We start from the raw sequence: 16,610 nt of genomic DNA, 5'->3' as shown, positions 1-16,610 counted from the left end.
TGTTCTGCTACAGTCATCGCTTAGAGTAGATCATTATTTCATTCATGATAATCCCCATTATCTCTATACTGTAGACCCAATGTTTGGGCTTTCTTCAATGGCACAGAACCCAGTAGACCGTTTCCTGTCGATGACGAGCCTTTGATCTGAAGGGTTCTGTTACCATCCCGCTGTTATGGCTATTTCCTTGGGCTATAGACGGCGCTCTGCTTTTTGGCCAAACGATATGGGGTTTGAAAATACTTTTGAAAGTATATCAACACACTAGGCAATCAAGAATCCTGCAGGATCTCCTTGACGGTGCCGGCATCACGAACAGCATTGGCGACACGGGTAGCGAGATCGTCAGCTTCGGACCGGCTGGCGGCCTCCGCGTAGACACGTACCGCATCCTCTGTGCCACTGGCGCGGGCAAAGCTTCTTCCCTTGTTGTAGCGAGACTGCAAGGAATCGATCTTTGTCTGTAGTCCAGGGGGTGATTCGAGTTTGCGTTCAGCGTCATAGGCCTTGAAGATTGAGCGGTCAGCCACTTCCACGCGCACAAGCCGGGAAGGGAGGTCGGTGTAAGTGGCAAGCCATTCCTTGGGGGTCCAGCCCTTGTGAGCAAGAATGGCTTCAACCAAAAGCATGTCAGAGATGGCATCTCCAACCGCCTGGTTGATCAGGTCAGTGAGAGCCTGCAGGCACTCGAGCGAACGCTGCTGGGCCGGAGACTGGGGCTCTGTATTCTTGATCGTCTTCAAGGCGTTCTCGGAGAAGGTGATAGTGCCATGACCGTTGGCTTCGAAATAGACGCCGACATCGAATCGAAGGGCAGCATGGTGGAGATGCTTGACGCCGGTGTTTGTGCAGACAGATGGAAGCTTAAGGACCTTCTCGATGTAGTCGGTGCTGGATCCGTTGGCATAAGCGGTCTGAACGACACCGATCTTGAGCTTTTGGGCAATGCCAGCACTCCGGGCGAGGTCACCAATGAAAGAAGCAGCAAGAGTGGCAATCCGGTCACCATCTAACAGTCGGAAAACATTGCCCTCGTCGACGAAGTAATAAACGATGCGGTCAGCGTCACCATCCAGGGAAGCACACCGCTCGAGAACAGACGCCTTGGATGATGGTGGGGCACGCTGCTTGGTTTTGACATAATCGGCACCGCACTGAATCCTTTGTTAGCTTGACCAAAGGCGACACAGATGCAACACGCATGTCCCTTACTTCGAAGTTGAGGCTGTCGGGGTTGATGACGTCGGCGTTCGAAATCTTGATTTCGAGCCCAGGCTCCGTTGGCAGGTATTTGAGAAGTTCTCGCAGTTTAGGCCCACCAACGCCATTAGCACAGTCGACAGTTAGAGAGCCCTTGACCTTGACGCCTCTCATGACTCTCTTGAAAGCTTCAGCCAGCTTCTCGTAGTATCCTTGTTCGGTGGGCTCTCCGTATTCGTACTGAGTCCCAAGGGTGTTCTTGCATCGGACGATGTAATGCAGCTGAGGGGTAGTCATGTACTTCATGTCGAGGAATTCGGCCTCGGTGGCAGTAAGAGCCGCGTTGAGAACGCTGACAAGTCTCGAGCCGGATGCACGAGTATCACGGGCAAAAACCACACGAGCGGGATTCTCCATGCTGACATCGATCTCCTTAATCAGTTCATCGTAAACATCGCCGATACTCTCCAGCGGAGCGTTGGCAAGTCTGGTAGCGTATGCCTCCCATTCGGCCTGATCAAGAAAACCAGTTAGTATTGATGGAGCTCATGCTGCTAAGAGAAGAAGCTTACTTCCAGCATCTCACCCTGTCGAAGATCAGTTAGCCAACCTCGCTTTCCACACCCCTTATCAGAAGTTCGATTCGAAGCTCACCATAGGATCCACCAGCTTGACACCATTGTCCTCCGCGGGGTTGTGGCTCGCAGTAACCATAACACCAATCCATTGTCCGCTCAATTTCTTGGACCGAAGGGTTGCGAGCAAGCCGACCGCGAAAACGACAGTGTTGAGAAGGTCACTGCGACAAAATGTTGGTTACGGTGTGAAAGCGTACAGCGATCGCGGGGTTATGGTGGAGGTGGGGTTGATCATGGTCTGTTCCTCAAGAGGGGAAGAATCAACAACGGAAACTTACGCCTTCATACGGAACTATAGCGCGTAGAGGATTGCCGTTAGTATGGACGATTATATAAATGATGATAGAAGAATCAACCTACGCCTGCGGTGCCATATTGGAAGATCCGTCCCTCTGGCTTTGCATACTGCAGCGCTGCCTCCGAGATAGCTTTCCTAACCGCTGGGGACGCCATTGTTTGCGGCGCGGGATCTGACCAAGGAAGATGCGAGAAGAAGTCCTGGATTCCTTGGAGGGAAATTGATGGAGGATCGATTTAGAGTCACTGGAAGGGAGGAGGATAGATGAAATTTAGAGAAACCGATTTCTTTTCTCACAAAAAAGAAGGGTCCGCCAGATATAGAAAAAAGATGACAGGAGTCAGTCTGCAACTTGCGCCAGGTGAGACCAGTAGTGGACCTGGGCTGACAGCCTTAGGCCACACCACATTTAGCTCCCTTGCTTGTTCACGCGCATAGTTAGTACAAGTCCGGTACAATCAATACAGGCCCAAGCGGTGAGCCGGAAACAACCTATTGCGTGGGGGGCTATCATACAAATTATATATATATATAAAAAAAAAAAAAAAAAAAAAGACAAATGAAAGAAATACTGAGACACAATTACACAGTAAAGCCCTGCTGAAGAAATGAGTATACTAGAAAAAAGCGAATGACGCAATACTTTTTTTTAGTGATCTGACCTGAAACTCTCTAATTATATCTATTGGACATACTAAGACATAAGATGGCTGAGCCTGAGATATCTGATCATCTGTCGCCAAGAGTCGCAGTAGTGGCTTAGAAACCATGAGTGCTCTTCACTAGATCATGCTTTCAAGCGGTGGCTGGCAATGTCATTCTGGATATCTTTGATTAAGTACCTGTTGAAGAGTGTCCGGAATTAGCATTGAATTCGGTCACCACGATTGATACCCATCCTTTGCACACTTACCTGTACCACCATGCGGCCGGGATGACCGTCCCCAAATGCCACAGACTATGAGCATCAATAAGTCCACGCCAGGGTGGGAAGTCCAGGAGCTCAAGACTCATGGCTAACATGATCCAAACGACGATCATTGCGGGCCAAGCCATCCAGAGCTTGCCATGTTCCCGATACCGAACAAGGCTGAATAATGTCCACAGCAGGTTTTGCGTCAAGCCAACCACGATGTTGGCAATCATGTTGTACGTATAGTCCCACGACCAGAAACTGAGATAGCACACGTGCATGGTATACAGCAGGACACAGACGGTCGTTGTCAAACGGCGCAAGGTCGGCTTGTGCTGGGGTTTCGCTTGATCAAGACGCAAGATCCTGATGGTAGCCAGATAGAACCCGTACATCACATTTGCACCCGCGCCGAAGTAGTCCAGTTTCTCCGTCAAGGGGAAATCTCGTGTGTGGAACAATGCGCTGAACGTCCAGCATGCCAAACCGCAGTATCCGAATATGAGATAGTAGGGCCGCAGAGAGTGCCAAGATGGCACTGTCTCTTTTATCCGAGAGATGCCATGCCAATGAGCGAGGAGATTGAGCAAGGAGAAAAAGACGGAGAACGGTTCCTGCATCCCGAGGATTCTGTGAAAAGGCCACTTTCCATGAAATTGAACCACGGGAGTCAGCATCGGAGGATCACGGGCGACTCGGCGGTCCGTCACAACATGTTGACAGGTATAATCGCATTCCGCTGGACATGTCCATAGCAAGAGGCGTAGGTGGAGTGCTAACAAAAGAGTTTATTAGCAGTTGCGGAAGGGGTGGCATTATTAAGGTAGCGTCGGTAGAACCTACGAATGACAGAATTGCCATTCTGGCAGTTTTCCGCCTTGCAGATCTTTTGATAATGAGCTTGCTGGTCAAATGTCCCAATTGTTGTAGGTAGACGATACCTTTACACATTCCTTGAAGTCTGGCAGATGGTCACCCAAGGAAGCTCTTGACTGCCCGATGAGAGAGGCAAGAAGAACCACAAGAAAGTAGAAGCAAAGCTTCCTCTTAGCCGGACCCAGAACCATGATGCTAAGGATGCATGGAAGCAGGACGAAAACCTCGAGCGTGACAGAGAGCTTAGGGGGAGAGTAGGGCGGAAGGCGCCGCGCCGGATTATGGAGAACTGAACAAGACAACCCAACCTAAGTCTTGGCGATTTATCAACAGGCGCGGGGAAGACAAGATCATCATAATCATGTCGCATACCCCGATTTCCTATTTTCAAGAGATCAAAGAGAATCTCAATCTGATTTCAAACATCTTACTTAGCCCACTCTCCTTCTCGTAGCTGGTGTGGTAAGTGGAGATAAGTACAGAAAAGACTACAATGTCAATGCTGTCCTAGGAGGATGAACTCGTCTCATAGTAGGAACAACAACTCATTGCAGGCTGCAATTTGGAACACAATCCGCGTAACTGCTCCAACTAGATAGAAGCTCAAGTGTTTCTCCCCAGATATGGGGAAGTTGCATGGGAAATATCAAAGTTCGGCCAAAAGTCCGAGATACCTCCTTCCCCTGAACCCTAATCAGATCAAACTTCCTGAGGGTTTCGGTAACACGTGATTACTTTCAAATACAGCCTAGCCTCTCACAGGAATGCGACTAACCTGATTTAGAATTTAGTGTTTGGTTTGGAGGAGAAATTTTGATTGAGGCAAAGGCAAAAAGGGAAAAAAAAAGTTGAGCTTTGAGGGGCCCAAGACGTACTGGTTCGTCTTTTTCTCTTTCATCGTCTCTCATATCCTAATAGATTTTATTCTTTCGTTCTCTGTTCTCATTCTTTGGGTTATCGCTCGGATTATAAAAGTTTTTATTTGCTATATCAGAGACATCTCATCTTATCAAGATGGAGGGTATCGAAAGACAACAGTCCGCAGAGCCTTCGGCCATGATTACCAGCAGTGCTGAGCGTATGGTGGGCATGGACCACGCTGAAGTTCGCTACTTCACAAGGTATGAATCAAATGGCAATCTTTTACTTATTGTTTCTTATATCTGACATATGTCGCAGCTATGATCACCACGGTAAATACTATCGAAGCCTTGATACGTTCTATAGAATAGAAGAAGCTAACACCACAACCCAACTCATCAGGCATTCATGAGGAGATGCTCGTGAGTTCAACCCTGTTCAATCTCACTGGATCTTAATACTGATATTCTCGGTTGCACAGAAAGATGATGTTCGTACTCGGTCGTACCGCGATTCCATCTACCAAAACCGTCACATCTTCAAGGATAAGGTTGTGCTCGATGTCGGATGCGGAACTGGTATTCTCAGCATGTATGTCTCGGCGATATTGGACCGGTCAATACTTCTCATACTGATACGATGGTCATAAAGGTTTGCCGCCAAGGCGGGTGCCAAGCACGTAATTGGCGTTGACATGTCCTCGATCATCGAGAAGGCGCGCGAGATCGTTGCGGTCAATGGCTTGTCGGACAAGGTCACTCTTCTCCAGGGCAAGATGGAAGAGGTTGTACTCCCCTACCCCGAGGTTGATATCATCATCTCCGAGTGGATGGGTTACTTCCTTCTTTACGAGAGCATGCTTGATACTGTTCTCTACGCTCGGGACCGTTACCTGGTCCCCGGTGGTAAGATCTTCCCCGACAAGGCGACCATGTACTTGGCCGCGATCGAGGATGGCGAGTATAAGGATGACAAGATCGGATGTAAGTACTTTTCTAGACTTCCAGTTGAGGTCACCGCTTGGTTCTAATTGCTGGTAGTCTGGGATAACGTCTACGGCTTCGACTACAGCCCCATGAAGGAGATCGCCCTCACAGAGCCCCTCGTCGACACAGTCGAGCTGAAGTCCCTGGTCACGGATCCTTGCTCTATTATCACCTTCGACCTCTACACGGTCACCAAGGAGGACTTGGCTTTCAAGGTCCCCTTCTCTCTCCCCGTCAAGCGGAGCGATTTTATCCATGCCATCATCGCGTGGTTCGATATTGATTTCACTGCTTGCCACAAGCCCATCAGCTTCTCCACTGGCCCTCATGCCAAGTATACCCACTGGAAGCAGACTGTGTTGTACCTCCGCGATGTTCTCACCGTCGAGGAAGAGGAGGCAGTGACCGGTGTGTTGGAAAACAAGCCCAACGACAAGAACAAGCGTGATCTCGATATCCACATTTCCTACAAACTGGAGACCACCGACAGACTGCGTTATGCGGAGGGCGAGTGCTTTTACAGAATGTAGGTGTTCACTAGTTATACGTTCGGATTCTTCGGTTGCTGATTCTTTTGCAGGTGCTAAACAATCGATCTTTGCTGATATCTGGTCGATATGATTATTTTACCCCCGTTTTATTCGACGACAGATGGATTTATGTCCAATGATATGAGAGTTTGTGCCATATACGGCAGCATTATTGCATATTCGAAGGGTTGCTTATATGGACTTTGGGTCGTTCATTGGTCTCTTTAGTCCTGCATTTGTTTTCACATTTCGGCGTTGTCTTTGGTAGGCAGGGGAACGGCACATTATTTGGCGCGAAACGGAGAGACTGATTTTGCACAAGAGACTCTATGAAGCTCCTCGAATTTTCCAAGTAGATACCCCGAGTCGACGCTCAGTCTAGCCGCCTCCGACGTGTTCCTTAGATTGTTTTAGCCCTTGATACAATGTTTTTTTTTTCTAAGAGATTTTTTTGTTCTTTTTCCTACGATATGCTTTCCAAGTCGATTGCTACCGACTTGATGACCATAGGCCTTCCCAGGTGGTTTCTGACAGGCTCAATCCCTGGGTAATTGTAGAGTAGGCAAGACCTTTTACACCAGAGGTGATGAGTGCCAGCAGCAACGACAAGTAGATAGATAACAACTCTGAAAATATCCCTCCAAGGTGAGGGACCTTTCTTACTGGGGCATCTTGGCAATAGTAGTTTTAGCCTGTCATGATTGTCTTCTTAGTTTGAACCTTAATCCAACCCAATTGGCGTCTCTTCTGGGGTTCCTATCATCAGGGCCGTCGGTTCTTGTCTATCAACTGCAATCGTGGAGGTATCATGATGATTACCTCAAGGAGTCCGCTTTTAGCTCGTAGTCTTCGAACGCCGTAGTTTCAAGTAGAATGGCACATTGAGCATTGGAATCTGCTACTCTCATCGAAATTATCTGCGATTATTAGATTCGAAGGACTATACAATTGAGTCACGTGATTATATTATGTGCATCGTGGAGAAGGGAATATGGCGGTGCGGAGAAACCCGCACCCATTTTTTGGTCTCTTAGAACCCGACTTTGGAGGCGCCATTGCTGGGGCAGACTACAGGATGAATACATATACTTCACTCAGGGCTCCTCAGGCCTTGAAGCACGTCTGGTAAGTGACCCTTACATGATCGTTTCGGCAACTTAAACTAACACGGCGACCAGCGCAAGACACTTTAGGACAGGACTTACTCCGAAGTACACCCATTTGGTATGCGATGAGCACTGCGATTTATTCAGCTGGCAGGCGCGCGAACTGAACTGCGCATAATATGCAGCAGCTCTTACTAACAGATATATCTAGTCGGTGGCCTCCCGGGATTTATCGAATCATGGCCGTCCTTTGAACTTGAACAGCCGTCAGCCTGTTTGTATACGCCAGTTTTCGAGCGGTCCTCCTCCAAACAAGACACCATCAGCGCAGGCGAACGAGACTACATCGCCATCTGGAGAGAAACCCTTACCTGCAAGTCAGAACAAATCCGGGTCAATCCCTGAGACCAAGACTAAGTTCACAGGTGGAAAAGCCGCATCGACGGTGGATGGAAATAAAGCTTCTTCGGTACATGAGCAGGAATCCACATTGACGGGTGAAAAGGAGACTCCGTCGGCCGATGTGGTGGATTCGTCCTCAACCGGTCGTAATGTTAAGAAGGGAACGAGTGCTGCGTCCCATGCACTTCCGAGAAACAGAGCAAGAAGCTTTGCCTCGGTGCGCTTAGGACCTCTGGGGTCGAAGACGACTCGCTATGGAGAGTTGTAAGTCAACTATGCAAGCGCCGGTTATGTCCCGTATCTGACTTATAAATCGCAGTGGATCATTCTTCCTCAGGTGAGCGCACTAGTATATCCAGCTGGTCGACTGCAAATACTCATATGGTATTTGCTCAGAGAAAACTGCCAGTGTCCATCCTGTATTCACCCAGATACAAAGCAACGATCTGTGGATGTCTTCTCTGTATGACTCTCTTGCCTGCTCTGGAGACGTGCACACGCTGACATGTCCTTCCCAGATCCACCCCGACGTCAAGGTGGCCGACGTGATCTATAAGCCCAAGAACGTGGAGATACTATGTAATGTCCCCCCAAGCACTAGTGGTCTGTTCATGCTAATGCCCCAAAGTCTCTGATGGACACCGGGGAACCTTCCCATATTCATGGCTGAACGCACATGTGAATCTCACCATTGAAAGAAAAACATATTCAGCACCTTTCAAATTCAGGTGAGCTATTTAATCCTTTGCTTAAAATTTACTTGGCTAATGGGCTTCTCGATAGACCTTTCTCTTCCTACAACCCTGACCAGGACTCCTACCCCGAAGTCCAGTACTCTGCAGTAATGTCGGATGACGTCGCGTTGTTGGAATGGCTTGATGAGATCGTAAGCATTCCGTCTCTGCGAGTTTGGGGCCTGCATTTTTCGGCGGCTAACAATGGTGAAGTACAAATGGGGCTTCTGTTTCGTGAAAGGCGTCCCTGTCGATCCTGAATCAACCCAAAAGCTCATCGAACGGATTGCCTTTATAAGACACACTCATTACGGTAATGCTCCCATAATTTCCAATTCACCGTCTGCTCTCCGCCGTCGATCCTTGCTAATAGAGGGAAGGTGGTTTCTGGGACTTTACCTCAGACTTGACTTTCAAGGACACTGCATACACCAAAGAGTTTCTCGGTGCTCACACCGATAACACCTATTTCACTGACCCAGCAAGACTCCAACTTTTCCATCTTCTGTCACATACTGAAGGCCATGGAGGTGCCAGCTTACTTGTAGATGGCTTCAAAGCCGCTGCTATTATGCGAAGAGAGAACCCGAAGCATTTAGGAGTATTAGCTTCTACAAGACATCCGTACCACGCAAGTGGTAACGATGATGTGTGCATCCAGCCAGCAGAACAGGCACCTGTCTTCAAGATTCATCCTGACTTGGGCCGGCTATATCAGATTCGTTGGAACAACTACGATCGGGCAGCGAAACGGAATTGGGGTTTGAAGGAACAGAACCGCTGGTACAATGCTGCACGCCATTACAACAACATCATCCAGCGCCCTGGCGTTGAAATCTGGACGCAACTCGAACCCGGAACAGCACTCAGTAAGTCCTCATCATGAGAGATTGAATTCTGCCAGGCTCATCTAACCCACTCCCTAGTCTTTGATAACTGGAGAATGCTCCATGGTCGCTCCGAGTTCACCGGAAAGCGACGAATGTGCGGTGGTTATGGTATGTTGCCATCCTTCTCCTTTCATGGGATTTGTAACATGTCGCTCATCCTAACTCTCATTAGTCAACAACGACGATTTTATCTCGCGCTACCGTCTGCTCAAGTACGGAAGAGAGAAGGTCATCGAGAATCTTGGGAACCTTGCCTATTTCAAGGAAAACCCGAACATGCTTATCTAGGGAACCATGGCGACAGTTCGCCGATGATTATTTTCTTTTGAGAACTTTCCAAGTCCTAGTGTGAAGACAGAAAGATGTGAAGTGTAATTAGGAGACATCACTACGTGCACATAAAAACTCTTCATCTAAGCGATGTACGCTCTCCGGCAATCTATATCAGTTGGTAGTATCTCGTAGAAGCTCATCGATGATGAAGGCGGTCGGTGATAGGTGAGTGTCACGTGATGTAGGCAGAGGAGCTGACGTTGTTTGGCCGGAGCTTAGAGCATCGTCAGAACAGCTCCAATCTTCCTTCCCTACAACCCGGCCTCCTCCTTCCTCATTGCTCATCATCGAAACTCCAGATCTCTTATCTCACACTTGATCTGATTTTTACTTCACCTACCCGTTCATTCCCACCATGTCGACCCTCGAAGATCTGGAAGACCTTGAGCGCGAGGAGAGAGACAAGAAGAAGGAGCAGGGCGATGGTAACGGTGACGGCCAGAAGCCCGGAGGCGATGGCGATGCCGAAATGCAAGACGCCGACTCGAAAAAGAAAGAGGAGGAAGATGAGCTTCTGGACGATGAGATTTTGAATTCGAGCACAGCAGACATCGTCAAGCGGCGGCGGATGCTGGAGAACGAGCTCCGCATAATGAAGAGTGAATATCAGCGGTTGACGCACGAGCAGAGCACAATGCGGGAAAAGGTTAAGGATAACCAGGAAAAGATCGAGAACAACAGGTATGGCATAACTGCTCTATAATAAGACATGGTTGTCTCGACCTGCCAGCGCGTGCTCCTCGACTTCCGGAGACGGAGATGTGGCGACTGGAGATGTGCTATCTCTTTTACAGCCTGCTTCTAACACTTTGACTTCGCAGACAATTACCGTACCTTGTCGGAAACGTTGTTGAACTGTTGGACCTGGATGTCGAGGCAGAGGCCGCTGAAGAAGGGGCCAACATCGATCTCGATGCTACCCGCGTGGGCAAATCCGCTGTCATCAAGACATCGACCCGTCAGACCATTTATCTCCCACTTATTGGTCTTGTAGATCACGAGAAGCTCAAGCCCGGTGACCTGATTGGTGTGAACAAGGATTCATATCTCGTTTTGGATACGCTACCCGCCGAGTATGACAACCGAGTGAAGGCCATGGAGGTCGATGAGAAGCCAACAGAGAAGTACACGGATATTGGTGGTCTGGACAAGCAGATTGAAGAAATCGTGGAAGCTATTGTATGGCCAATGAAGGAGGCGGAGAGATTCAAGAAGATCGGTATCAAGGCACCAAAGGGTATGTCACTCCTAACGCATTTCTCCATCCCACTCGTCCTCTCACCATCAGCTGCTAACGCATGTCCTCTTCTCCAGGTGCTTTGATGTACGGTCCTCCTGGTACCGGTAAAACCCTCCTCGCCCGAGCCTGTGCCGCAGAGACAAACGCCACATTCCTGAAGCTTGCGGGTCCCCAACTGGTACAGATGTTCATCGGTGATGGTGCCAAGCTGGTTCGTGACTGCTTCGCTCTTGCAAAGGAGAAGGCCCCATCGATCATCTTCATCGACGAACTGGATGCCGTGGGTACCAAGCGTTTCGACTCGGAGAAGTCCGGTGATCGTGAAGTGCAGCGGACGATGTTGGAACTTCTAAACCAGCTTGACGGCTTCGCCTCGGACGACCGTATCAAGGTCCTGGCCGCTACGAACCGTATCGACGTCCTCGATCCCGCCCTTCTCCGTTCCGGTCGTTTGGACCGCAAGATCGAGTTCCCCCTGCCCAACGAGGAGGCCCGCGCAAACATCCTGCAGATTCACTCCCGCAAGATGGCCGTGGACGACACTGTCAACTGGGCTGAACTGGCCCGAAGTACCGATGAATTCGGTGGTGCACAGCTCAAGGCTGTCTGTGTGGAGGCGGGTATGATCGCGCTCCGTAAGGGCATGAACAAGGTCGGGCATGAGAACTACGTCGATGCGATTGCCGAAGTCCAGGCCAAGAAGAAGGATACGAATATGGGTATCTATGTCTAAGATAGCATTTTATCGCCATCGTATTTTGTCTCTTAATCTCATGATCATGTATCTATCAAAGTACTTCCGGTTCAAAGCCAGTCAGTATTCGGTATGCGTGCGGACCTCTCCTCCGTGCGAAATTTGCTGGGCAATAGATAGGATAACCCAGTCATCATGCTACAAGTTCCGTCCTCAGTTTATCGAGAATATTATAATCAATGGTAATAGGATGGCTCTCTTGTGCATATTGTTTTTTTTCTATAGTGGTATACTGAGTTCGAGATGCATTATGTGTTTGATCATGTAATCTGATTAGTAGTAGGAGATATTGTACAACAATTCCACCAACCAAGGTGGAAACGGAGGAAAAGACATCAATTGAAAGGGGAATATATGTGAACCATATCCAAGCAAATTCCGTTCATGCGCCATGAGATATGAGAGAGAAATCTGTCATAGGTATATTCACAATGAGGAATTGAGTAGTAGGTGGGGATGGAGATGTCCAGACATAAATCCAGTCCCATGTGGGCGGCACGATTGCGTGCATTTTGTATTATCAGCGTGTTTCCCCAGGGTATCTCGCCGTGTATAGGTATAGGAGTGAATAAGAGAAGAGTTCGCTCGTTATGAGTCGAGCCAGCCGTCAAACGCCATGCCCTTGTGCATGCCGTTGCAGTTGCAGTTGCAGTAACAAGTTTAAAAAAAAAAAAAGAAAAAGAAAAAAAAAGAATTTGCAAAGCGTCCCGGCCATACAGTCAAACGAGAGATCGCTTTGTTCATGTTCAAAATAACCCTTTGACATCAATCACCTGGACACTTCCTGGACGATCACGTTCCATATGGAACCACCAGTCACGGCCTTTCTTGTGGCTATAGTTCCAGGAGCCAGTACAGGTATCCTTGTCCCACGGTAATGTGGCTGCTGATGCCAGGCTCATGGGGGTGGACGGGGTGGTCGGCGTGACAGGACTCGTTCCAAGTGCTGAGCGACTCCCAATGCTGCCCCATCCAAATCGAGTAAATGTGGTTGAGGCCGGGGACGGCGGCGACTCCTCGGGGGGTGAAGGGGACATTGCGATGCCTTTGCTGCCAAAACAGCTTACTCCAACGCCGGCAGCATACGTCAATGACTGGTTAGAAGCCAGGACATGCTTCCAACCGACGAGGCCACCATCCGCATCCTGTCCAGGTAGATCGGGGCGAAGGATAAAGCGAGGTATCGACACATCTCTCCCAGTAGTTCTACTACCAACTCTGCCCATGTACGCGGGCATTCTGAAGTTGTACACAGTTACTGGGCCATCCTGCTCTTCTTTCGACTTTTCGTGAACGGATGGATATCCGTATTGATCAACATCTAGATCCGGCTCGTCATCCGACTCCTCATCTAACGCATTGTCAGGCACGTAGGAATCCGAGTGATCTGTGATGAGGACCTGCATCCCGTTTTCGGTGTCCTTAGACGCCATGTCAATGAATGTCTGTGCCCGTATTCGCGCGGACGTTAGATTATTGCCGGCGGGAAGGGCCATTGGTCTGGTGCTGACTGAACCATGAGAACTTCGAGGCAGACTGTACCTGTCTGAATTGATCAGAGCCTGTCCACGGGGGATGGGCTGACAAACGGCCTGGAGGATACCCGGAGGTTCTATATCCGAGGGTGCTCGAAGGGCTTCCAAACGGGGGAACCCTGCGCAAAGTATGCTCTGGGCAAGATGTGAATTGGGAGTGTCTATATGTTTTGGTGGCTTTGCAAAGGGGGCGAAATCGAGGCGCGTCAGGGCAGTGGCCGGGTTCGGACAAGCAACATCCCAATGCAGATATTTGAGAGACGAAGATGCGAACAGCGGTTGAAAAACCATGCCATCATTATCCAATGTCGGACAGTGCTCAGTTTGCACAATTTTGAACCGCTCTAGATTCCTCAGCGAGGCAAGAATCTTGGATATCACAAGGAGAGATTGAACATTCTGCTCGATGAGAGCCAGAGACACTAAGGAGTGGGACTCCGGGCGCGAAGTGTATTGCGATAGACCCGCATCGGTGATACCGGGCAAGCTTTCGAGCCTAAGTGACTCGAGAGGCGGTAGACAAAGCAATGCACTATCTGCAAAAGCATCCGCATCGAACGATGAGATGCAGAGATGCCGCAGTGAAGGTAGGGAGTGGATCATGCGCAGGAAGACGCTCGGTTCAAGAGCGCTTTTCCCATTCAGCGTGCAGATCATCAGGGTCTCTAGGTTTGACCATGATGCATGGTAGTCCAGAAACTCGAACATCTGCAAAGGGCCTAGGCTACCCGGGCAAGAAGTGTTACGAGGAGATTCTTCCTCCGAAAACGTCGGACCCTCTCCCAGCATCCATGTGTGTTCCTTCAACTTCTTTCGTGTTGATAAGGCGTGTGTGAGACGATCGAATTCGTGATTGTACGCGATGGTTAGGCCCAACAACCGTTCCAGGTTGGGGCAAACCATAACGACGGATGCAACGAGATCTCGGTATTCTTGCCATTGAGTGCTATGTTTGCTTGTTGTAAAGAGCAAGTCCATTTGCGGCACACGAAGCTCCAAAACAAGGTTGGCCAGCGACTTTCTTTCCCGGAGAGTTCGTCTCAGAAGCTTCAAACGGGTTCCTCTTTTCATCCGATATTTCTTCAGATGAGCGGGGGAATCATTTCCGATGATGTGAATGCAATTATAGCTAGAAAAGGGACATACATCAGCAACTTGAAGCCCATAACGCCTAGATGATCGGAGTTCAGTAATTGAGATATATACACTCACAGTTTGGTTCGGACAACCCTCTCCCAGACACGACACGTCAGGGAAAGGGCGTGCAAGTCGCGGTAGAAACATGTTAAACACCCCGTCTGTTGTGGATCGGTATGCAGATTCTGCAATTGGGTAAGGATGCCATCATATACCTCCTGGGGCAGACGTTTGAAGACCGGCTCCAAAATTTTGTCAAGAGAGGCAGCAGAGTCGCACAACCGATATGAAGGAGTGGGTGATGAAGGGGAGTAGGAGGTAGGAGAAGTCGAGACGGTGTAATTACTTCTGAAAGAAGAAATTGACGAAGTGCGCGAAGGAATTGGCTGCACTGTCACCGTATATGCTGAATCCTTATAGTTCTGAGCCACCTCACTCTGATGAGAGATGGCTGTATAGCGCATACCAGCGGACTCCGGTCTGCTCGCGATGACACTCATCTTGGACCGTGTATAACGAGCGTGAAAAGACCGATAACAGGACCAAAGAGAGTAGTGAAGGGACAGAAGCAGTCCACAAAGGGGGGAGGGGGCAAAAGAAGATGAAGACAAGCACTGACAAAGGTGGGGAACAAAGTACCGAAGGCAACAGATCCAAAGAGCACTTTTGGTATGTCAGGATATCCACTTCGAAACGGCAGTCGGTGATTCGTCTGTTGATTCAGACGGTAATCGAAACTTGGGCCTGATAAGAGACACGATAAAGGAGTTGCACAATGATGGAAAAGGAAAAGGAGAAGGAACATAGGAATATCCACAGAGCAACTATTCTCAGGGCAAGGACATAAGACACTCGACCAGAGAACGAGGGATTGCGCTGCTGCAGACTGTAGAGGTATCAGAAAGTATCTGAGCGAACGTGCCCAAACGAGCTTAACTCAGGGTCATCAGTTGCAGCCTTGTAAGTTGTAAGCTCTGTCCTCTTTTTTCCCTTTTTCTTCCTCACCCTTTCACAAATTTTATCAAGGTCGACTTTTTCAATCACCAAATAGGATCCATGCATGAACGCCGTTCCCACATACCACGAGCATGCGGAGCAAGCTTGGCCAGTCAAGACGAAGAACGGGACGGCAACTCGAAGGGCTGATCACCCCCACAAGAGGAATGAGGATCTTAGTCGAGTTTCACTAGCTATGTACATGTACGTGTTTGGCTGCTGAAACTCAGCGTTGTTGGCTATGCAGCCCATGTTGATGCAGGGCCGGGTCGCAGCAAGCCAACAACGCATTGGCAAATATGTAACAACTCGTGCTTAGAGCCTGTAGTGGAGGCGGAGAATTCCCGTTAGCGATTGCATGCAGCATGACAGACAGTCAAGGACAAGGGTGAGGAAGAAGAGGTGCCAGGCCGCTACATTGGCAGTCCTTGGCTTCCTGACTCCATAGACAGGTAGATAGTCGAAATGTTGCATAATGCATTTGCAGTTTGCACACCGTCTTCAAGAGTCAAGACTCCAACCTTCAAAGAGTTAGATGATTGGAAAGACCTAAAAGCGATTATCGAACTAACGTATTAGTCGGAGAGTTAGTCAACTTAGTCCTTCTGGATAAGGGCGCGGCATTACCCAATCCAGTGAAGATGGGAAGAGGTCTCCGCCAAGCGAGTGTTTGGCGTTCAGGATGGTAAGGTGGCTAAGGAAGCCCCCATGTTTGTTTGTGGTTATTGCAATAGTTACTCCGTAGTTCGTTGATAGACACTAGTAGTATCTACTGTGTACTCAATGGAAGTTGATGGTAGCTTCATTCTTCACGATCAATCAGTGATATCCTGAAACATTCTTTGGCTGTTATGCATAATCTTGACGATACCATCGTCCATCATAAGGGAAGAGCCGAAGAGGTGGAAGAAAGACACATATGTCACGGGGAAAGTCACGAGTCGCGATTCACAACAGCCGCGTCAACCTCTGGGAAAAGGTAAAAAGGGGGCAGCCAAAACAATTAGATGCCTCGACACCCGTGGAATGGGGCATCCACGCTAGTCTTTTTCAAGGCTAGGGCGATTGGTCTGTGTGGTTCGCGGCAGGAACTCGGGACTAAGCCCAAACAGGACAAGCCAGGGCTCATTAGAGTTTCGATTCGTTAGTGTTTGGATTTAGATGGCATCCTTTGGGAGTCG

The 16,610-nt window shown here is 49.1% G+C and overlaps 7 protein-coding genes across 7 annotated transcripts, besides 2 other annotated features; 4 read left to right on the top strand and 3 right to left on the bottom strand.

The window, feature by feature from the left end:
- Window positions 1–272: 272 nt before the first annotated feature.
- agm1 (phosphoacetylglucosamine mutase PCM1) lies at window positions 273–2,291 on the bottom strand (the record flags this gene model as incomplete). Its single annotated transcript, XM_001269527.1, has 5 exons — window positions 273–1,154; window positions 1,213–1,713; window positions 1,855–1,999; window positions 2,117–2,130; window positions 2,199–2,291. 5 exons carry the CDS (start codon window positions 2,289–2,291, stop codon window positions 273–275), a joined length of 1,635 nt encoding a protein of 544 aa, XP_001269528.1.
- Window positions 2,292–2,669: 378 nt separating this feature from the next.
- Window positions 2,670–2,705: a microsatellite.
- A 218-nt stretch (window positions 2,706–2,923) lies between these two features.
- Window positions 2,924–4,116, bottom strand: ACLA_028260 (PGAP3/PER1 family protein; the record flags this gene model as incomplete). The annotated part of the gene is made up of 4 exons (XM_001269526.1): window positions 2,924–2,978; window positions 3,050–3,824; window positions 3,893–3,935; window positions 3,991–4,116. The coding sequence occupies 4 exons, from the start codon at window positions 4,114–4,116 to the stop codon at window positions 2,924–2,926; spliced, it is 999 nt and encodes a 332-aa protein (XP_001269527.1).
- Window positions 4,117–4,939: 823 nt separating this feature from the next.
- rmtA (protein-arginine omega-N methyltransferase HMT1) lies at window positions 4,940–6,302 on the top strand (the record flags this gene model as incomplete). Its single annotated transcript, XM_001269525.1, has 6 exons — window positions 4,940–5,046; window positions 5,105–5,118; window positions 5,189–5,208; window positions 5,268–5,377; window positions 5,438–5,769; window positions 5,827–6,302. 6 exons carry the CDS (start codon window positions 4,940–4,942, stop codon window positions 6,300–6,302), a joined length of 1,059 nt encoding a protein of 352 aa, XP_001269526.1.
- A 991-nt stretch (window positions 6,303–7,293) lies between these two features.
- On the top strand, window positions 7,294–8,078 carry ACLA_028240 (uncharacterized protein; the record flags this gene model as incomplete). Its single annotated transcript, XM_001269524.1, has 2 exons — window positions 7,294–7,427; window positions 7,673–8,078. 2 exons carry the CDS (start codon window positions 7,294–7,296, stop codon window positions 8,076–8,078), a joined length of 540 nt encoding a protein of 179 aa, XP_001269525.1.
- Window positions 8,079–8,748: 670 nt separating this feature from the next.
- Window positions 8,749–9,722, top strand: ACLA_028230 (putative trimethyllysine dioxygenase TmlH; the record flags this gene model as incomplete). Its single annotated transcript, XM_001269523.1, has 4 exons — window positions 8,749–8,857; window positions 8,925–9,413; window positions 9,471–9,542; window positions 9,607–9,722. 4 exons carry the CDS (start codon window positions 8,749–8,751, stop codon window positions 9,720–9,722), a joined length of 786 nt encoding a protein of 261 aa, XP_001269524.1.
- A 400-nt stretch (window positions 9,723–10,122) lies between these two features.
- On the top strand, window positions 10,123–11,740 carry ACLA_028220 (proteasome regulatory particle base subunit RPT5; the record flags this gene model as incomplete). The annotated part of the gene is made up of 3 exons (XM_001269522.1): window positions 10,123–10,448; window positions 10,589–11,004; window positions 11,082–11,740. The coding sequence occupies 3 exons, from the start codon at window positions 10,123–10,125 to the stop codon at window positions 11,738–11,740; spliced, it is 1,401 nt and encodes a 466-aa protein (XP_001269523.1).
- Window positions 11,741–12,423: 683 nt separating this feature from the next.
- Window positions 12,424–12,455: a microsatellite.
- A 52-nt stretch (window positions 12,456–12,507) lies between these two features.
- Window positions 12,508–14,933, bottom strand: ACLA_028210 (uncharacterized protein; the record flags this gene model as incomplete). The annotated part of the gene is made up of 2 exons (XM_001269521.1): window positions 12,508–14,425; window positions 14,509–14,933. 2 exons carry the CDS (start codon window positions 14,931–14,933, stop codon window positions 12,508–12,510), a joined length of 2,343 nt encoding a protein of 780 aa, XP_001269522.1.
- Between the last annotated feature and the right edge of the window lie 1,677 nt (window positions 14,934–16,610).

The sequence above is a fragment of the Aspergillus clavatus genome, genomic scaffold (genome assembly GCF_000002715.2).
Source record: "Aspergillus clavatus NRRL 1 1099423829805 genomic scaffold, whole genome shotgun sequence".
NCBI lineage: Eukaryota > Fungi > Ascomycota > Eurotiomycetes > Eurotiales > Aspergillaceae > Aspergillus > Aspergillus clavatus.
The sequence above is the reverse complement of the archived record's forward strand: the minus strand, read 5'-3'. Positions and strand labels throughout refer to the sequence as shown.